The 17,257-nt window shown below is 37.3% G+C and overlaps 1 protein-coding gene across 1 annotated transcript in view; it reads right to left on the bottom strand.

The window, feature by feature from the left end:
* Positions 1–17,257, bottom strand: part of SH3RF1 (SH3 domain containing ring finger 1) — an 84,247-nt gene that overhangs the window by 9,206 nt on the left and 57,784 nt on the right. The window contains exons 6-10 of the mRNA XM_069855774.1: positions 16,759–16,869; positions 8,717–8,865; positions 6,231–6,401; positions 5,811–6,070; positions 1,863–2,221 (exon numbers count right to left, since the gene is read on the bottom strand). Coding sequence (XP_069711875.1) covers positions 1,863–2,221; positions 5,811–6,070; positions 6,231–6,401; positions 8,717–8,865; positions 16,759–16,869 — 1,050 coding nt within the window. The remainder of the gene's footprint in view (positions 1–1,862; positions 2,222–5,810; positions 6,071–6,230; positions 6,402–8,716; positions 8,866–16,758; positions 16,870–17,257) is intronic.

The raw sequence follows: 17,257 nt of genomic DNA, 5'->3' as shown, positions 1-17,257 counted from the left end.
TAAATTATGGGGGGATAATTGAGATGGTACAAATTACAAAAAAAAAATTATGAAAACTACAACAAAGAAAGGTAATTATTAAAATTCTAAAGAGAAAAACAGTAAGTCACCTACACCATACCCCAGCTAAGTTCTTTTGCTTAGTTAGCTATGGCTTCCCATAAAAGCCAGCGGCACTAGTCCAAAAGGTTGTCCGGAAAAAGAATAAGTTAGATTCCCATAATGGGAATCTAAGTAGTAAAGCATTCCTTTAACATGGAAGTTTCTAGGAAGGCACAGTCATTTCAAACTAAGTAGGGAGAAAAGCCTGCCCTGGAGGCTGCTGTTTAGATAAGTGTCTTTTATTTATCCTCCCTCAGTAAAGTAAGACCTTCGTGATTTAACAGAAATTTGCCACAAGGGGAATGTATTGTGTTTTCCTGCTCTGCTAGAGGGAAGAATTGTAAACATTCTTTTTGCTTGTCCAGACAGGAATCCCTGAAGACTTACTTACCCTGAAGAGAATTATTTAAGTAGCTTTTGTATTTCTTGTCTTTTTTTTTAAGGGGTGTGGCAGTGATCTTCTTACCAATCCTTTGACTGAGTGAATTTAGTGCTTATGAGAGGTGCCAGATTGTAAGCCCCGGAGACAAAGAAAAGGTATTATAACCACAGAAAAGAGAAAAGCATGAACAATGTGCGATTTTTATTATAGCTTGGGATGCAGTGGAATTAGTGAACTGTGAATGAAAAATCCTCTGTCCTTCTTCCAAGTCTTCAATAACTTAAAGCTATTTCAGCAAAGAACTGCTGTCTAGCAAATGGGAAAGAAAAAAAGAATCTCAAAAAAATAAACAGTCCAAATATGTTACCATCTTTATCTTTAAACTATAAATAGGCATACTAAAAGCCTTGCCTAAGGGCATCTCAGTTTGATTTCAGTTGTTATGGATAAAGCAATTTTAAAACAAAGTTATAGGTGCCTACATTCAATAATAATCATTAAAACATAATTTAAAAGTGGGTGAGATGAGCCTACAGCCTATCATTAAAATCCTCATAAACTTCATTAAGGAGTGTTTTACAGATAACTGTAAAACAAAACCAGTTAGAAAGTTGCAGGAATATTTCTGCCTACAATATAACATAATCACATGGCTTGTTGGACAGTGAGAATGAATTTAGACATAGAGGAAAACAGTTAAAATGGAAGGAAAGCCAAATCACTACAGGCTCTACTGCACTATGTTTAGAAAAGGCAGTTATGTGCTTTTTTCTTTTTTCCTTTGAGCAATAAACATTGCTGGTAACATGCTTTTCATAATCTCGTAGCATGTCTGCCTTAATAAGGAAGGCAACCTAAAAGAATACAGAATTTCACTAAATATTAGGCTTATTTTCTTAGACTGGACTTTTTATGTTCTCACACTTTAATGAATTTGTCTGTTTGTTTGGGGTTTTTCTGTATTACAGTCTTCTAAGTTTACAGATACTTACTGATAACATTTGCTAACAATAGAACTTACCAAAGTATTCAGGAAACTGACTGCAGGTAAACAAAAACAAAATACTTAAAATTCCAACAGTCAATCAAATAGTTCTTCTGAACTATATCCATTTGCCTTTTGTTTTTCCTGCTTAAAGCATGAACTGCTACCCTATCTTAACCCTTCAGGAAGGTCTGATCTGTATGTTATTCATCCTAAATTATTCTTGTATGGGCAAAAATAAACTTGCCCATAGCTGTAATCACAAAATATATCAGCCTCAAAACCTTACAATGCTGCACAATTCCGCACATATAAGGAAAAAATATGGATCTCTTAAAAGTTTACACAATGAAAAAGGGAGAAGTCAAGAGAGTGATTTTATTCTCTACTCACCTTGCCATCCTTGTCTGTTTTACTGACAGCTGCGTTTGCACTAGCTCCTAAAGCATTCTCCGGAGATGCAGGAGCTCCAAGGTGAGCGTTTACAGTTCTCCCACTGCTATCTCCCTCCAAAGATGAAGCAGCAGTGTTGGGAGAATTCAAAGAAGCTGCTGCACATGCCAGTGGGATGGTTGAGCGGTTCACATTCACAGCCGTGACATAAGCAGCAGTATTTGGAAGTTGGGGCTGGAGCTGCTGGGAGGCAACAGAGTGATGAGGAATGATCACAGCTGCAGGGATAAGGCATGTTGGACTCTGTGCTTGTATGGGTGTGACTGCTGCCGTGGGTCTTTCTTGACTGTGTGTGGCAACTAGAAGAGAAGAATAAAAATGTGAGAGTTCATCTTCTCACAAGACACACAAGTAAAATACAGGCATTGTGTTATAACTAGTCAGTTATAAGAAGCTTGCTTCTACCTTCATAGCTTCCATTTATATTACTATAATGACATCTTAAAGCATAAAATTTATGTCAGCAGAACAAAGTAGCAGCATATGCTACCCTACTTACACCAGTATGCGATGGAAGAACAGACACACTGCAACTATTGTGGAGAAATCCAAGTTGCTAAGTAAAATGCTTCACATACAGACAGAGATGTAAACTGAAGATTATGTTTTTATTCATAAGAGATAGCTAAATCCTCCCTGGGACTTGTTTGCTCCTTTTATTATGCTGTGTAGTTGTTAGGACACATAAAACAAAGTAGGACAAAATGCTCCTTATAGAAGTTACTAAAAATATAATTGGATTGTTTTCCCTAAACTACTCACAAAATCCACAACAGATTTAGTGGATCTTTCAAACAATAAGTACAGTGGCGATTAATGCTACAAGTGGTTTCTCTGAAAACATAAGCTATTGTCCCTTGGGATGTTTAAATATAGAAGTGGATTTACTCATATCCCTGTGAAATAAAAGGAACATCTGCACTGGAAGTTGGAGAACAGCACAGGGCTGCATGGGCTGCAGCCTAGCTGCAAAGCACTGAGCTCTGCATGAATTAATTTCTCCTTTTCAAGAAGCAACATTGGTATTATAGTTCTATGGTCAACCATACATGCTTCTGGATAATTTCAACAGCTCTGGTATCTCTGCATCACTGGGTAGTATGAACTGCAGATATCTTACATGAATAATATGAGACAAAATGCAGCATCCCAGTATTGCAGAGGTTCTCCTTCAAACACCCTGAAACTTAGTATTTAGGGAGCTGTCACCTCTGTAGCTTGGTGCATGTACATCTCAAATGTATCAATTTATTATGATTTTTCAGATATTAACTGAGAGTTTCAGGCTCATTATAAGTGATATCCTGGAATCAAGCCTCTAGCACTTCCTCTCTACAAATTTCTCTGGTAATTTGGTTAGACTGCATCAATAGTATGTTAGAGAAGATTGACAAAGTTAACAAATTTGACATAACAATCCTACATTATTATACCCAGTTACAATCTCTTAGATAAGATACACAATTTGTTTAAAAGGAAAGTACCACTAAATGCTATGTCTATTTTATATATGTAACCTTTTCCCCCATATCAGACCCTTCCTAACTCTGAGCATCATGAACACTTCAAAAAGGAAGATAAATGCAGCAATTTTTTTGTAAAAATCAATTATTAACGCCATCTTTTGTTTGTGAGACAAAGTCTGTTTTCTTATGAGTAGCAGCTATTCTTGAAGATATGTCTATGCTTACATGCAGTCAATAGAGTACAAGTATGGAATAGGTTTCTGGCTTTGTTTTCTTATCAGTAGGAAAAATGCTTCAAGTCACCCTGTTTTCATACAGTTCATCCTTTACTGAAATAGGCAGAATACACATTTTCTTCACAGTACCTTTCAATCAAAGAATGTCTGCCCCCTCAGCGAGGGTGATGTTTAGCAATGTCTCACTAAGACAATTTCAAAAAGCACCCTCAAAGCCCTAAGCTAAATGGAAACTGAAGAACAGCCCTGTAAAATGCAGCATTGATTGAGGTTTAGGCTAGACGTTAGGAAAAAATTCTTTACAGAAAGGGTCATTGGGCACTGGAACAGGCTGCCCAGGGAGGTGGTTGAGTCACCTTCCCTGGTGGTGTTTAAGGCACGGGTGGATGAGGTGCTGAGGGATATGGTTTAGTGTTTGATAGGAACGGTTGGACTCGATGATCCGGCGGGTCTCTTCCAACCTGGTTATTCTGTGATTCTGTGAAACCTCATAAGAAAGTAACACTCAGCAAAGGCGCTAGGGAAAGTTCAAGACGATCACGTTACAAATGCTGATTACAAAGTTCTCTGTAACATTTGAACATAAAGCACCTTTCATTGCTTCAGTTCTCAGGCCCTTATAAGGGACAGAGCTGTATTTGTGACTTAACAGTACACCTTTGCAGCACAAACCAAAGTTAAGTTCTCTGTGAAGAGAGTGCAGCCCTTTTGGTTTTTCCATTTTAGACCTGAAAAGTTGGTGGGACGTATGTTGTCATGTTTTCCAGGTGAACGGAACTGTAAGAGCTTATTCATCTTGACAGTGGGGCAGATTGCAAGCAGAGAGGCCTCGGGAGCCTGCAGGAGCTTTCTCCTTTGTACTGTGACGTGCAAGGTTCTAGGATTTAGAGCTGAAACCTCCTAAGCCTGAGAGGCAGAAAAATGCTTTGCTTAGTTTCTCTTAAGAGCTGCCAATAGCACCTGGTTATTTTCATTTAAAGCATAAAGTTGATACAGAGGACTATCGCATCTGTTCCAGCCTAAGATCAGACTGGAGGATGATGTGGCCAATTAAGGAAATATAATTTTTGCTGAAAACGTGTATGTATCCTGACTCCAAAAGCAATCCTGATGCTGACATCTGAATGCGCACAGATGCATGACTCTGAAGAGGAGGTGAGCTGATTCATGGATGTTGAGACCATAAGAAACAATCATCCTTCAGGGGATAACAGATAATACCACTTGCACTTTTGGCTTTCTTTTCTGCTCTGCCAATACGAATATCATGATTAAAGCAACCTTTGGTCATGACTCTGTCAGCCAAGAGATCTTAGGTCCTAAAGGCTGAAAAGAGGAAACACTGGGATAGTTTTAAATGGAAGAGTTTATTTTTCCCTTTTCTTTTGAGGGCCTAGGAGCAACTGGAACCGATGAGGCTCCAGTTGTGTGGTATTTTCCTAGCCTGGCAAATCCACAGAGAAGTGTATGGATTTGGTAAACAAACACTCTTGAAAACACCACTATCAGCATTTTTGGATCTGGGTTTAAATAACAAGAAGGCATGTTTCACTATGATGTGGCCTGCCCCAGACAGTAAAGGCACAGCTATACCTGTCAGAAATACAAAACTTTATGACATAGACATTATGGATCTTGAAGCCAGTACAGCCTTAGTGTTTCAGAGTCAAAGCTGAAAGAAGTTGCAGTCAAGTTTAAAGAACAAACTGGAATGTCTAAGGACCAACCCTGAGCCAGAGCCCCAAAAAAGAAGGAATGAGTGCTGAAGGTCTTCAAACATGTTAGGAGAGAATTTAAAAGTGAGCACTAAATTAGATCAAACTATAGCTGCTAGGCGGTTAACATGAAAAAATAAGATACGACTCCTAAGTTCTTATCAACTTCATTGCCATATGAACTGCGTGAGTGAAGAAGCTCAAAGAATGGCCTCATCCCAGATACTGCTGAAACGAAAAAAATTCCACCCAAAGTAGAAGTATGTTTGTACACACAGTTGCTTAGAGGAGAATAAGAAAAGATTCAACAATTCAGAGATATTTTTGTCATTTCAGAAAGCATTCAACTCTAAAAAATGGCATTAAAAATGCCTTTAAAAAATCTGACACATATTTGCACAAACCCTGACTCCAGCCACTTGCCCAGACAGACCCTATAGTTTGTCTACCATGCACACATTTTTTTTGTACCTGTTCTAACTGCATTGCGAGCCTGGTTGACTGTCATTTGTCCTGTCACGTGCATAAGGACCTTGGTTTGTGGACTCGTTTGGATATGTGCTGCAGAAACCACAGCTGTGGGTACTGTGCTGGAGCTCACTGCCACACCATTCCCCTGGAGCTTCTGAGATGTTCCACTAGCAGTGGAAGGGCTGACCATAGTTACCACTCGTCCCGTTTGACCGGCAGTAGACATGGGAACTTTTGTTTGTGATGCACTTGTCACTGTCCTGTGAAAATTAAAAGCAAAACACTAAAACACAACTGAAAAATGAGCTAGTTACTAAAAACCACGGCTCTTCTATTATCCAGGTTTAGTGTTAAATACTAGAACAGAATCATTTTGGACTTTAAAACAGATAAACTATAGACACTTGTATAAAAATATACCTTGTAACTGGAGCCACATAATTTCCAGGAAAAACACCAATCTTGCTTGTATGCATGGAAGTTCCCTTGAACCAGCCATCCTGACAGCGTTCAAACACTAAGAACATTTCGCCCTTTCGCAGTTCCAGTTCATCTTCTTTTCGAGGTGTATAAGGGTATATAGCAATATAGCTAAAAGATAGGAAAGTAGATGCAATCGATAAACCTACAACTACTGAAAACATCACTTGTGTTTTCTGGCAAAGAGAGCTCAGTCAGAGCTGAGAAGACAAGGCAAGGGTTACGTGTTAGTTGAGTCATCATACTGTTCCAATATTAAAACAGAAGTTATGGCGATATGAAGGGAAACAATGACCACAGAATATCTTCCTATCTGCATCTGAATGTAGATTACAGTACTTCTACTAAGATTATTTATTTTCTTCATTAAGTTTGTGAACTTAATTAAATAGGTGTTTATCAGCTACAGATCCCAGCATATCCTACATCTTTCTCCCTACACCTGCTTCTAGAATCTCTTAACACTTTGTGACGTGCCAACTTCTTTGTTTCTTGGAGGGGTGGGGAGCATGGAGAAGTTCCGTCAGTTGGGAATGAAAGATCAGTATCAGAACTACTTTTCAAATTGCAAAATTGGAATCTGCCCATGCAACTGCAGTGCCAAGAAAAAGATATGTTACTAGAACTTAAAATCTATAGGTAACGTAGTTATTCACTTGTAAAGATTAGTTCCTTCTTTTTCCCTCTATACAACGTTAATACATAATACAGTTAATCTGAAATCATAGTGAATGTTCAGAAACACTCTGAATTTTCTCTTTTTAAAAAGATATTCTCAGAAAAGAAAAAGTAAAAATAAAACTGATGCTCCTGCTATTGCATGCTGGAATATTCCTAGGGAAGTCCTATTTTCACATTAAAAAGTGATATTGTTTTAATCACCCCAGTATTCTATTTTCTGCCATTTTTAACATTAGAGAACTGTTTAAAGCATTTATACAAAAATACTTACATAATTATGGGTCGAGACCTAAAGGAAATAACATTCCAATAAATCACATTTTCTCAAGAAGAATATACTTTTCACAAGAGGTAGCCAATTAGGGTAGATGGGTTGAATATCCCCTTTTTTGAAAAAGGATCTACAATTACTTGCAATGCTAGCCTTTCCTACCCCCTACCTGTTACCCCAACGGTAAAAAAGCAGCTTTACAAAACATTCTCACGTCAAAATTGTCTGTTGTGCACAGTAATAATAGCACTAATTGCATGACTCTCCTTTTTGCATTATATTTTTGTTCCTTGCTGTCCACCCAGGAAACTTCACATTACCTGCAAAAATGCTTTAAAGGCAATATATGTAACTGGTAAAGCAAGTCCAAAATATGCTTTAAAGGCAATGTATGACACACTGGCAACAAAAGACTTCACTGGTACGTGATTTAGGGGTGATCTACAAAGTAACAAACCAAAGCTCTATGGAAAAGCAACTGATGGGATTTAATTGGTGTTCATTAGCTTCCCTTTTAGTTAAATGATTCCAAATTTCATTAGTATCCTCATACAGACCAACCCTTTGAAGATGGGGGATGAGAATAAATGAGATGAGAAATTGATTAACTATGCCAAGCACAATAATCCATAAGCAGCAGTGTTAAAATGCTTGGCAGTAAAGAGACAGCCCAAGTCCAGATGCACCCTCTATACAGAAAGGGTGCTCTTTTGCAGTGGGAGGAAACCTGTTGGGAAGATAAAAATAAAGGCACAGAACAAAAGTGGTCCCTGCGTTATTCCAATGTGTCCCGTTAGATGGTTTAGCCACTCCTGAATTTTATATTTTATCCTTCTTATTCTCCAAGCTGCACACAAGTAAGTTCCCAAGAAGATGCTTTTCACAGCACGTTAACATACAAAATATTTTCACCCAGAAAGATGATACGTATTCAATTGTACGTGAAGACATAAGCTTAACTAGCAACTTTCTGCCTTCATTGCAAATTGCCACCTGCTAATTAACTGAACTGTAGAATACATGAGCAGTCTGACAATAACATGCTAATATAACAGTCTACATAAAATACAGCACTTTTCGCGTTTTGGTGTAAGTTATTTCATGAGAATAGCCTTTTCGTTCCACACATAACAGAAAATGTTCAGTTCATTCCAGAGTTCACCACTTGCAATTTATACAGTCTTTATCACTAACTCAGGGATTCATTCATCTTCTGCATGTTAAATATATTATATAAGTCTTTTCTATACACAGTAGCAGCTGATTATATTTACATAAGACATAAATAGCCTTTAGTATTAAGGCATTTTGGGACATCACTTTTATGTATGTTTGGCTGCTTTTGTTCTGAGTTGTATGTTTGGCTTTCTGGGAATTCTAGCAGAACACAGCCAGCTGACACCATACAAGCACATGTGAAGTTACTGATCTTGTTCCATTTTTCTGACTGGCAAAAAGTTTCAATTTTACTTACACACTTGGGCGAGTTTGTGGTCGCAAATGTGCCATTTGGTCAGTTGATCCTGGCCTTGGTACTACACCTGCAGACTGAGGTCCAGAAGAGGCCGACGCAATGATTGCAGCAGGCAAGAGAGGTGGTGGCGGAAGTGGGGGATTCATATTCTGATTTTATGGGAACAAAAAAAATAGCAACAGATGATCAATATTGTTTGATGAGATGAATCAGCTGCAAAAGAAAAAAAGAAGTATGATATTCTAAGGAAATGGAAGAAACCCCAGAAGAGTTCAGTACTCCTTTACCTACTGGTACTATATAACTGGAGTGTAATATTTGTCTGGATTTCTCTTTTTCCAGTTTAAAATCTTGAAGCCTTGGCAGCTAATTAAGCAAATGACAAGCAGTTTCACAGCCCAAGAAAAACGGAAAGTATTGTTTCTAATTATAACATCTTTAGGATAGGACTTGACAAAAATTCAGAAGCCTTCCAGGAGGTAGATTTTGCATCCTACTGCTGACTGTATTTAAAAACATGATTGTTTTTGCAACCTGAAGCTGAAACATACTATACAAAACAGCAGCAGCGCACCCAAAACCACCCCTTCTGGGGGAAATTTTCTTTTGATGTATGGGTTACAAAAGCGAGCACTATATGAGACCATAGTCATTCAGCTATTGTTACCACTTTCTCCTGTTCTTCTAGTTTAAAGACTTAGCTTTTGAAATTCAGTATTATCAAGATTGGTAATCTTTAACAAACACCCCAGTAAAAAGGCACAGGTCCTTTACAGGCAGATCGTAATTGGGGTCCTGCCTACAGTCTTCTATGCCCTTTGAGACTCAATGGAGCAATTGTTACCTTGAGCTCTGTAAAGCCTCAGACAATTCTTTAGGACCTTGTGTACTGACACTCCTGGGAAAAGCCTCTCACAAAGAAAAAGTAATAAAAAACCTCCAACATTTGAAAATGGAAAACTTAATTCATTCAAAACATGATCTCCAACTTAATACCATCCTGTAATACTGAATCAACATCACTTCAGGTTTAAAAACCACATAATAAAAATATAAGCTAACAAAATGTCCTAAAATACTGTGTGGCTCTTCCAGTACATCAGCATATAAATGCAAAGCATTACATTATCAGTTTAAAAAAAATACATAACTGAAAGTCACATTAATTCCCCTCCAACAGCCTAATTCTAAAGGGGTTTTGTTGTTGTTGTTTTTCTAAACAAAAACTTGTAAGTTTTAGTTCTACGCTCTGCAATTATTAACCTTGCTGCATTTGGTGAAAGTGCTAGCACAAAGATGTTTCTCTGAACTAGTCTTATGCTCTAAAGACGCAGTAAGGATCTGTATTGGTTAAAAGCTTTCAAATCTAGAGAAAGCTAAAAACTCTTGCTGTTTTACAATAAAAATTCTTAAGCTTAGTTATTATATAAATTGTATGGTATATTGTGAAATATTCCTATTTTGTTTAAAGCTTTTTTCCCTCCTAGTACATTAACAATTTCTTAAGACCTAATAGATCTCCTGTATTCAACACAAAGCAGATATGAACTGCTGGAGAAACACTGTGAACTTTGATACTAATACTTATTTACAAGAACATCAGTTGCATTTGCTTTACATCATAGGTCCCCATCTATCCAACAATCTTCTTATATCTTCATAATTCATAGTGAATCACCAACATTTCTCTTCCGGTTGCTTTACAGCAGAAGTTATTTCTCCTCCTAGTCACCTCCAACAAATGTCTTCGCTGAATTCAAGCTGAACGTCAGCATCTACCTTTTAGACATTCTCTCTGTAGAACATAAATCCAAACCCTTTCTTAGGTATCTGGATTCCTTTATATATGGTAGAACCTGTAAATCCACATTAGGAGTTGTTTGGCTACAAATCCTTAAAATTAAACCTATTCATGCACAATATCAAAGCTGTCACTATTCCACACTTCCTGCATGTCTAGAGATGTAAAATGCTGGATGTTGTATTTTATTCATTTGAACATACAATATACATTGAATTTTTAGCTGAAATAAAGGCACCTTCCCAGCTCTATTTTATTCTGCTTTATTCAGGTTCTGCTCCTTTCCCTACATCTACTAGTATGGTAATGAAACCTGCAGTAAGCCATAGCCCAATTAAACTCCTAAAGAGTTGGCAGGCATTTAGAAATCTAAATAAACTACTTGATAGGCTTTTGAGGACTAATGCTCCTCAGCTTGCACTGCTACAACTTGATAAAATAGATCCAAATATTCTAGCCAAGTTTTCAAGAAGTTTTCTGGCATGTAACCATTTCTCTAGCTATTGAGAAACAGACTTAACCTCCTGAGCACAAGCTAGTTCTGATGGTTCCCATATTCAACATCCTGTGAAAGAATATATGCAAACCCCATGATTTAATAAATATGGTTATCAAAATAATTGAGTATTTTTATTTCAGATAGTTGGGGGGGAAGTGAAAGTTTCTGCAACTAGTTTTCAGACAAATGTACTTTCAAGCATAGAAAACAGCAATAAAGTGATAATTTTTTTTAAAGGGTAAATGAAACATTACATAATTGGATGATTTATACAAAAACTTCAAACAGTACCTATACTCATGCTCTAGAAACTCATACATATTACTATGTTTAAATATATTTAGGTTGCATTCCCATATCAGTCAACTGAAGATCAATAATCAGCTCACAGAAAGAATAAATGGCACAGCAGTGGAATAAAACATTCATTAACTGCCTTTGCTCCCACAGGTCTAGGAAAAAAAAAATTACTTGCAAACCTCCCCAAGGGCTAACAAATTAAGGCTCATGTTTAGCAAAATTCCTAAACTATAAATACATCTTATCAAGAGCAGGCCTTTTGTAGAAAACCTCATCATTTCTTTCAGCTGCTTCCTGTTCCAAACTAAAGTCGATGTGAGTTTTTGTTGGTTAAAATTCAGACAGACCTTATTTAAACCTCCTCCTGACTGACTTACATGACAGAATCAGCTGAAAGCACCTGAAACAGCTACATGTCATCAGTGTGCTATAACCCTCACAACTTGTGCCTCATTAATAATAATTCAGACTTATATACTTTAACATGGAAGGACAAATTTTTTGTGAGTAAGAGAAGAGCACCAGAAAAGATGTTTTTTAATTTTTGAAACCTTTGGCACATAAATCAATGTAAACTATCCAAATACAGACCACCTATTTCTGCTTATACCAAGACACTATTTCACATTCAACAATATTCAATCTGCAGAAGTAGTGATATGTATATATAGGTCAACTGCAGTCCAAAATGCTTTTAACCTGAAGAGACTGTAAAAGCAGAGCGAAAGGAAGGTAAGTTATCTGTTGTTGCTACATTCTGTCTTGCTGCTGCTCATTTTGAATGTAACTAACTTTGCTGTGGTATATGTTGTCATTGTTTTCCCCTTATCACGGTTCAAATCACATACTTCCTTTAAGAGTTTTTTCAGTAAAATCTATGGCAACTAGATCTCCTCCATGAGAGAACTACCTTATAAATTACATCCAAGAACTTCCACCCAAGTAAATGAGTCTTATGTAATTATATGTGCACATTTTCAAGCAACAACTATTAAGCTTGACATTTGCTATTTATATTTTATAGAGAACTTGAATATTCTAAGCACCTACAAGGTTAAAAAATGCCAGTGGCTAAGAAGAGCAGACCAATTAATGGCCCCATTAAGGGAAAAGTTGTGGTTTGAAGTCCTAGAGAACAGAGCAAGTGGTAACATCACAGCCAAAAGCCTCAGCTATGAGAAGTTTGTCTTAGTTCATAGCTTCTTCATTTCAAAGAATCAAACTTCGAAATACAAAACAAGAATTAATGCTACCAGCTGAAGAATGGCTGCTGTAAAATAAAACTTCGAAACAAATTATCACAAGTTTTCTGAATGCAAATTAAAATTTTCTTAAGTGATACAAGTAGGAGATAGTGTAAATGGTCACTTGACAAAAGCATTCTCATTCCTAAGTCTTATTTGTGTCAATTTTTGCTGCAAATTTGTAAATTATGTCATGCAATGTTTAGTATCAAATAACATCTACAGAAGATAATTATGGACAACATAAAATTAATACAATTGGCATTTTTGAACCACCATAATATTTCCCAAAATAACAATGTAACAAATTGAAATGTTATCCTATACACGTGCACAGAAACTCATAGGCTTCTTTGGGCTAGGAATTAATCTCAACTTAAGAGAAACTTGCTACCCAACAAGCTCAAAAAGATTTCCTCTTAATAAAAAAGCCATCTTTCTTACAGAAGATAAAATAAGACACTAGCTTTTCTTTGCTTCTAAACTCAGGACATAAATGTAGCAAAGGTGCATAATTCAGGATTACTATAAAGGAGTATATCCTTCACTGATGGGGAATCATGCTCATCCTCTCTGATTTCTTCTTTTCCCTTAATCTGAGTTAGGCATGAAGTAAAAGGAGTCATATAAACAGCATGCTCTCAACAATCAATTACTTTAAATAGTGTTATAAACACCAAAGCTATTAACAGGGAGGACATCCAATTAAACCATCTTGATGCTAAAGAGAAAATCTCCCTTTCCAGTCCAATTCCCTTGTAATTTGCTGAGTATTCAGAAATTTAAAAAAAATAGCTAAAGGGAGAAGCTTAGAGAAAAGCAGGAGTTTAAGCAAAAAATACGAAAGGAAAAGGACTCATCAACCACTTCTGATATACTAAATTATTGTTCAGTAGCTTAACATTAATGCTCAGACTGTCAGGAAGGGTATTTCCAGAAAGGAAACATCTAGAGAGACAAGAACAACACTTTCTCTCTTGACCTGTCAGAACTGTTTTGCATGTTTCTAAAATTAAACCAAGAGTTTATGAAGCCAGAGCAAATGTGGATATAAAATATAGGCTTCGCAGTCTACAGTAAAAGAACACAGGCACAACCTGACTGTAGCCGGAACTGCCAGCTTGTAGTTTAGTCGTGCTGAAAACAAGTCAAGAAGAAACAGAACATTATGTACAGAAGGTTATTGACTTTTAAAGAGGGTGGTAGAGAATAATTCAGATTCTCAATGGGAATTATATGCCTAATTGGAAACATAACCAGGAACATGGTTATCACAAAGAGAAAGTAGCACTCCAGGATACAGGATGATCATGTGGCAGGAGTTTCACTCTATGCTGCATTTAGCACTGTAATTTAATGCCTGTGGGTACCAATGGTGAGATTACTTTTGAACAAGCTTATGTTACTAAAGCACCCAAGGTGGTTTATTGACTTTGCACCAGCTACAAAATATTTTCCATGTTGCCATCAAAGAAAGAACTACTGATTCTTAATAACAAACAAAACTGTTTGTTACTCAGGGGAAAAAAGCAACTTCTGACAGAACTTCTGAGATTATGCTTTGTATTCTGCCTACCCCCTCCTCTCCAAAATGTATCTCATGCACAAATCAAATCAGTAACTCAATGTTTGCAGTATATATGTTAACTAGACTTGTATTCTGCCGAACAGCACATATGATACCAAAACTGACTTTGTTTGCTCAGTTCTCTCATTTTCTGGAGGACAGGAAAAAAGAAGCATAAAAGATGATACGGATTAGAACACAAGCAGCTAATTGCCTCTAGTATTAGACACGTGTCTTCTATGGAAAAATAGGACCCAGGGTCATTCCTGGTAAATATAAAGTTTAACATGAGCCAACAATGTGCCCATGTGGCAAAGAAGGGCAATAGTATTCCAGGCTTCATCAGGAGTCTTGCCAGCAGGTCAAAGGAGGCAATCCTTCCCCTCTCTTCAGCAGTGCTGAGTACTGTGTCCAGTACTGGGCTCCCCAGTACAAGAGAGACACAGACATACTGGAGAGTCCAGCAAAGGGCCACTAAGATCACTAAGGGACTGGAAAGTCTCTCCCATCAAGAAACACAGAGAGCTGGGATTGTTCAGCCAGGAGAAGGCTGGACAGGGCAAAGTCCAAAGATGACAAAACCACACCCTTTTCAGGGGTGCCCAGTGAAACAAACACAGGAGGTTCAGGCGGAAAATTAGGAACCAATTTTTCACCTTGAGGGTAACTGAGCAGTGGCACAGGTTGCCTAGGGACAATGTGGAGTCTCCATCCTTGGAGATACTCAAAAGCCATCTGGACAAATGGCTCTGGGTGGCCATGCTTGAGAAGGGAGGTTAGACTAGATGACCTCCAGAGGTCCCTTCCAAACTCAACCACTCTGTGACATTAAAATATGAATCTAAAGATGAGAAGATTACTTATTAATCAGTTTGAAAGTAACATACACTTAACAGCAGAATGCACAAGATGATTCAGAGATTGAAGGAGTCAACAATAAAATGACAAAGCACTGCTATAGTGCAGCCTGCATAACCCCGTAAAGCAGGGCAAAACCACACTGTCTATACAATTGTTACTAATAAGGTCACCTGTCTGATGAACAAAGAACGTTAAATACATTTACTTGAATGAGAGCAATTTCTATATCACTAATAATGATGCAAATTTGTAGGATCATGGTGGTTATATAGCAGAACCTAAATTTTGCACTTACACTCAGGCCAAACGAATGGATGCAAATTCTCAAGATATAAGCATCATACTAACAGGATAAAAGTAAAAAGGCCATATTGTCAATATTTCCACCACTGAAAAAGACTGTGCAGCACTATCCCCAGTTCTAGAGTGGGCTTACCATGTGCTGACTGTGCTAGAAAAAAGTACTGGAGATTCAGAAAACAGCAGGAGCATTATATTAAGAACTGAAAAACGTAACTTAAGAGTCGCAAATAAAGCTGTCAAAATGCAGCCTCCTAGCTGTGACCAAGCCACACCCAAGCATTTACTTGAACAACAAAAATTTGGTAACAGAATACAGACAATTCTGCCTTCAATTTTGCAGACAAATGTGTAAAATGATCCAGGTGCCAAAAGTTGAAAACAAAATCAGACAAATCTAGAAGCAAGTCTATTTATCAAGTTTTACTTGCTGTAAAAGGCTGCAAGGATAATTAGACATCTAAGCAACATCAAGTTTGGGGATCTTGACTTGTTTGTATTTGGTGGGTATAGTTTCTTTGTTGGTTTGGCTTTTTTGTTGGTGGTGGTGGGTTTGGGGTTTTTTTGTTTAAAAAAAATAGGTGTGTATTTACTATTCAACTGTGCCCTCACTCCAAAAGTTACAGGCACAATTTTTGGACTTGAAACAAGAATTAAAATTTGAGAATTCTTATAATCAAATGAAAAAAAAAAAAGGCTTACTAAGTTCCCTTGAAGATCTCTGAAAAGTGGTATCCATGATCTTTGCTGCAGTTAAGGTCAGGCTCTGAGAAGCACAGTGTGATACAAAACATTCCAGAGCTTAGCAAAAAGAGCTTTGCATTAGCAAAATAAAGAATTTCAGTTGGTTTTAGAATGAAATCCTGCGCTTCCTGAAGACAATGTAATTTTCTTTGTTGAAAGGAAACAGCATTACAATGTATCCCTTCCTCTAAAACACGGCTATTTGCAATAGCTTTTCATATTGGTCTCTGGGAACCTAAATTACGACACACTAGATAAGTTCTTCATTTGTCACAGGCACACATACAACTAAAATAATCTGATTTAATTAGGAGAAAGCAAAGTTTCAAAACTTAGTTCAGAGGACTGTGATAATATTGAGTTAACTGAGACAGAAATACTTGGCAGCTGTGGTCTCAAGTTCATGGGTTTTTTTGTAAGATCTTGTTTGTTTTCTGTAACCTCCCCCTCAACATTATCTCTTTCCTACTCATGGTGAAAAGAAACACTGTTCTGAAAGGAAGTGGGCTTCTTGTGTTTACTACAGAGACATGACAGAGGAAATTTGGGGAAATGGATAAGCTTGAGAGAATGCAAACATTATTGTATCAATAGTGGGTTTGCTATAGTTCAATTTATACAATCATCATAAAATATTTCAAATCAGCGTATCAGAACTCGAGGAAAAAAAATCCTGTACAGAGCAGAGAAAAGTGGGAAGGCTGAGTCTTCTTAAACAGTACTTACACCAAGAGCAGATTGGTAGGTAACTTCGGACGGGAAGGTAAATGAAGGCCCTGTTGTGACTGGGCTGCTAGGGGGTGGAGTCACAATTAGCCCCGTAGTACCGATATGAACCTGTCAAAGAAAAAAAACTAGCAGGGTTAGTTCTGAGCAGTTTAATAAGAGCTGGTTTTGACACAGCTGTAATCTTCATGGTCAAAATCACCACTACTTTGCTGTCTGTACATTTACACTAGAACTAATTTTCAGTTAAGATACTCATACAAACAACATTGAATCATGCTGATCACTTTTTTTTTAGCCCTGACTTCACAGAAATTTTGGAGATGCATTGGATTAGCAGCGTAAAAGACAGTTACCAATGTCAGTTCTCTTTTTTTATTCTATAAAAGGCTGCCATTTCCCAAAGATGTGCAAATAAAACATATTTCTTAGCTCATGTAAAACGACATGAACATTTCTTAGTTTCCATTACTACCTCTTCTCCCAAAATGTAATCTCT

The sequence above is a fragment of the Phaenicophaeus curvirostris genome, chromosome 4, assembly GCF_032191515.1.
Source record: "Phaenicophaeus curvirostris isolate KB17595 chromosome 4, BPBGC_Pcur_1.0, whole genome shotgun sequence".
In the NCBI taxonomy this organism is placed as follows: Eukaryota; Metazoa; Chordata; class Aves; order Cuculiformes; family Cuculidae; genus Phaenicophaeus; species Phaenicophaeus curvirostris.
This window is presented reverse-complemented; position numbering and strand designations above follow the sequence as displayed.